At 39.1% G+C, this 5,000-nt stretch overlaps 2 protein-coding genes across 2 annotated transcripts in view; both read right to left on the reverse strand.

Moving 5' to 3' along the window:
* Nucleotides 1-2,993, reverse strand: part of LOC138051240 (uncharacterized) — a 19,208-nt gene extending 16,215 nt beyond the window's left edge. The window contains exons 1-4 of the mRNA XM_068897401.1: nucleotides 2,925-2,993; nucleotides 1,250-1,358; nucleotides 799-862; nucleotides 200-326 (exon numbers count right to left, since the gene is read on the reverse strand). Of these exons, the coding sequence (XP_068753502.1) occupies nucleotides 200-326; nucleotides 799-862; nucleotides 1,250-1,358; nucleotides 2,925-2,971 (347 nt within the window). The 5' untranslated portion in view covers nucleotides 2,972-2,993. The remainder of the gene's footprint in view (nucleotides 1-199; nucleotides 327-798; nucleotides 863-1,249; nucleotides 1,359-2,924) is intronic.
* Nucleotides 2,994-4,710: 1,717 nt separating this feature from the next.
* Nucleotides 4,711-5,000, reverse strand: part of LOC138051241 (uncharacterized) — a 7,566-nt gene continuing 7,276 nt past the window's right edge. Inside the window, exon 4 of the mRNA XM_068897403.1 lies at nucleotides 4,711-5,000. This exon is cut by the window's right edge and continues 447 nt beyond it. The gene's annotated coding sequence lies outside the window, so the exon portion shown is untranslated.

Consider the following 5,000-nt stretch of genomic DNA (forward strand, 5'->3'; position numbering starts at 1 on the left):
ACCAGGGAATGAGGTTGATGTTGACCTAAATGTTCCTCCAGTTCCAGGTTTTGTCTTTTGTCGATTTTCATGACAATCTATGGCTGTTTAGTCAATCTTTCACTGAGTAAAGATGCGACAGATTGCCACACAGATCAATATTCACCTAATACAGCTACCCGGCTTTGGCTTTGCCAACAAAAAATTAAGTCTGCAGTACCTAGTAGAAAAGTCTGGATATTTTGCAACGTCTTGGTCCATTGTAACTCTGAATAATGATGGTGGAGCAAATGGATCGCTTTGGATCTTCTCTGCATGAAGTTTAAAACTGGGAAATGTCCAACACCCTAATAACAATAGTATCAAAAAAAAAAAGAACCACAGAAAATAATATTTTATGCATAACTTATCTGTCCTTCATTGCTTACCTGACACTAGTCAGTAAATATGTTTTTAGTGTATTCCAAAACAATGGATTGCATTGAAAGTGCATTCTGGTTGGCTACTCGAACTGCAAATACCCTTTGCTATTCACCTCTGAGCAATTTGTGTAGGATTTGTACCCAAAAATATTGTAATCATTGTAGGAATAAATGAGTTAAAATCACCTTTTTGTGCTACAGTGTATATAATCTCAATTTTTTAGTACATGCAACATACTAAAACAACACTATTCACCTTAGTGTTGGTGGCTAGTGGTGGATATTTATTTACCTTGCCACTTCACAGCTTGATAACTACGCTGTATCTACCACTACATGTAGACACCTCTACTTCAGTGAATAGTTGTTTAAAACTACGTGTATGTCAAAGATTTACCTAAAATATCATGGTAGGCCTTGTAGCCTTTCCCTTCCAAGCCAGCAAGAAGATATGCCAAGTCCTGTTGAAAAGCAAATAGAAAATGTAGTCCTCAATCAGGAGTTGACTGTTGAGCTTGACTGCAAATAAAGCAACCTTTTGTCAGTCAGTAAGATATTTTTGAAGGCTCGAAGGCTTTCACTGCGACCTGGAAAAATAAAGGTCACAGGACAGAGATCATTTTTTGGGCAACGATGACACAGCCCAACTGTTTAAAACGAAGCTACGTTATAAGCTGTGTTTCAGGCTAACATTACCTTAGGTTAGTTACCAATGAAGACATGAACAAAGTATTTTACTCTTTTACATTCTAATTTCAACCAAACCAGGAACATTAATTTTGCTTCAGTGAAAAATTAATGACCATGTTTCCGAACAGAGCTTTTTATTACAAAATGCTTTTTCAAACCTTAGCATCCCTGGAGCCAACTGAAGTTCCTCTGTCATATCCAGAGTCTGGCCTTCCATTCCTACTGTAATCCTGATATCCACCTCTTGCTCCACCTCTTGAACCCCGTCTACATGAATTCCAGAAAAATCGGATTACAAACTCATGCACGTAATTGCTCTTACTTCTAAAATTAACTGACTTGCAACATGTCTCTCCTTGGTTTTCACTCATGTGATCAACAGCCATGTTTTTCAAAGAAAACTAAAGTATAGGTTGCATATAAAATAATAGAGTTCAATTCCCAGAGGATTGGATCGAGGCACCAAAATGGCTGCTGTTTCCTGTTATCTGGTGTCTTGCAACTGCATAGCTGTTGAAAGAAGGGTACCCTGAACTATACCTATGGTGTTAGCAGTGTTAACATGGTGGTCAGGATATTTGCCTTTCACTAATATGTCCCAGGTTCCATTCTCAGCGTCATGTCGTCATGTGGGTCTCCACTCTTCTTTTCTCCGGGTACTGTGATGATTTCATTCAGAAATAAAAACTAATATTTGATTCTGCCTGCTTCACTTTGCTTTTATTTTGTTCTCTCCAATTGATCTTTTTGCTGTTACGGCGGCCATTTTGATTTCTATTGTTTCGAAAGACATTATGGGATGCTCAGGGGGCAACTGGGCATCCCATAATCGCTATTTGAAATAATAGAAATCAAAATGGCCGCCGCATCTGCAAAAGGGTCTATTACTTGAGACCAGTGCTTCATTACATAAGCTTGAGACTGTTATAACTGAAAATAATGATGATGATGATGATGATATTAGTACCTTACAATTTCTAACGTTGCCTTGAGTCTCAGCTTAGCCTGGTTGTTTGAAAAAGGTTAGCTGTGACCTCTTATCAGTGTCACACTTCTTTCACAAACAAGACCTTGAAAATCATAATGCCAGCTGTTGCAAGGTGGCTAGCCTTAATCCCCTTCCCCAAGTTGGAAAAATGGGAGAAGGCAATAGCCTTCCCTCTCCTGATTTTCCTTCTCGCGGAGGGGAAGGAAGGCTGCAGCCTACAGGGCGACAAAAGCAACTTTGAGAGTCTCAAACAAGAGAATGGTTCTTTGAATCATGAACCTGATAGATTTTAGAAAGATTCTCCAGATTCTCACACTACTGAAGTGCATATTATTTAAAAACAAGCACTTCAAAGATTACATTAAAGATGCTAGTTCAAACTACATGTAAAGCGTAACTCTGTAATGACGAATTCGGCAGTTTAATGCATCCTTAAGTCACAACCAGAGATTAAAAACTACGCGATGCAAGGAAAACGACAGTTCGGCGAAAATTAAAATCAGCAAAATGCGAGCGCAAATATATTTAAAATAAGCATGCTTTTTCGCCGAAAATCAGCTGAAAAGACTATTCTTTTTCTGGACTAAGGCTTTATTCTTTCTTTCTGCCTAATAATGGACTTTTTCAAGCCCTTATACTGAAAAAAAAAAGAGAGTTCTTAGCTAAAATTAAATACAACCTTCTCCTGTCCCATCCGTATCATAATAATCCACGTGTGGTGACCGGAAATCACAGAGATGCAAAAAAAAATAATTCGGCGCCTAATTTACCCTCCATCTTTTGTATGAATGATTAAGGGTTTGATTTCTATCTGTTACTTTTTTACATTAATAAACTGGTTTTACCCTTTTCCTCCGTAGAGATTTTTGTAGTAAGCTCCTCGCCCAGACATCTTCCTGCATATGATACGAAACATGTCTGTTATACAACGTATATGTCTGACGATAAGTATGACCGCTGTAAGAATCTCGAATCCCCGCAGCCTCGTTTCCAGGGTCTCTCTTCTCTGCCTTCCTTGTCGAGGAAAGAGACCCTGGTTGCGGCTGGTCACGTGGTATTCCTTAACAAACATTTTTCCACTAGGGTAGGGTTTTCGTTATATTTTGATCCGGCAACTCGTATTCGTTAAAAAAATACATTTTCACGTTGTTTTATCAGTCGTGCACTAGTCTACTAACTTGACTTTCATCAATATTCCGTATTCGTTTGACCAACCCTGTTCCCAGGGTCTCACGTCTCTACCTCCTTTGTCATTGAGGAGAATGTCCCGCTTCAAGGAAGGAAGAAGAGAGACCCTGGGAACGAATTGTAATCTTTTCGACCGTCGACATGAATTCCGATCGCGACCGCAAGGATTGTGTTAAGGACGGTGCTTACTATTGCGCATACGTTCTGCGCATCTCAAGATACTCGGATTTCCTATCGGTGATGCTTACTAATACAAGAATATTTTTGCGCGGTTTGAAATTATCCAGAGAAAGTAGATCTTAGTAATTACTATTGGTATCCAAAAAGAAAATTGGGGGCAACCATCCATTTTTCAGAGATAATTAAGCTTCAATTTGAGAAAGAACGCCATACATGGCTTTGTATTTTAAAGCTTTTTACAAATATTGTTCTTGAATTATCTTTGAAAAATGCGTGGTTACCCCCAATTTTGTTTTTCGATTTCAGTAACAATATTTAAGATCTACATTTCCCGCATAATCATAAACTGGGGCAAAATACCTTTGAATTAGTAGGCACCGTCCTTAAACGAGCGCTGCAACTGGTGATGCTTAGGTAATTTGATGCACTTACAGAGGGCGTCACTCTTGGGTTGTGTGAATCGCTGGGGTTTCGGATCTATTAGTTGTTACCGTTTGCCTATGGGAAAGATTTGCCGGGAAAAAGTTCTGTGTAAGCCTTTTATTGGTATTGACGTTTAAAGTTTACAAGAGCTGGGATGGGTGGACGACCCTGCAATTAAAGGGGGCCTTCTTGAAAGTGGTCGCAAATTTCAATAATATTGCTTGAGTCATTCCGCATTCGATTCTCCTCAGTCCTAACCAAAGTTGGCGTTGTAGAGCACCCAGGAAGGAATCCCACCTTCATACTATGTGCTCCATACCCCATATGTTACGGTACATTTCCCGCGAGTGTGCCATAACTTGATACAACTGAAACTTTTAGCGCAATCCTCAATTTGTAAAAACTACAGCAGTGTTTTGGTGTGGTTCTTCAATTTGACGCACACATGTGGTCTTTAGTTAAAATATAAACGGCAGTTTTATTCCTGGCAAAGCTGACAGCATTGTATGTAGATGTGATGTGCGCAACATGTACGAGAAATTGTGAACTTTTTATTCAACCAATTTTTTGTGGTACTAATCATCTTATAACTGACTTTAATAACTGAGGAGAAAGTCCCTGTGGGACGTAAAAGAACCCACACACTATTCGCAAAGAGTAGGCATGGCGTTCTCATTGTTGTGGTCTGTCTAACCACTGGACCAGGTCACGCGGAGCAAATTAATTAGAAGTAACGACGCTAGACGCTACCTTGTTATTTGTTTTTAGTCCTGATCGTTGTAAGGATACAGATAAACGTCGAAACGTTTTTTTACCGGTTTTAAACTGCACTAACGCGTATTTCCTCACAAAAATATCTTTATTTCCGAAAGAAATGATAACAATTTGGTAAGGTAAATTAATTTCATCGACATCCTCAGGAATCAACGGCCAAACATGGGTAAATGAATATAGAGAAGTGCTAATTTGGCGTTGGCCGGAATTAACATAATTTGCCTAATATGCAATCTGACCGTAGGGATCAATCACGGTAGAATAGTGTCTTGGCCAGGAGCCAATCAGAGCGATCGTTATTTCGGCAACTAGCCATATAATTGTCTTAACTGATGCACTTTTAATTAATTAGATTG

Source organism: Montipora capricornis, chromosome 6 (genome assembly GCF_036669925.1).
Source record: "Montipora capricornis isolate CH-2021 chromosome 6, ASM3666992v2, whole genome shotgun sequence".
Lineage (NCBI taxonomy): Eukaryota > Metazoa > Cnidaria > Anthozoa > Scleractinia > Acroporidae > Montipora > Montipora capricornis.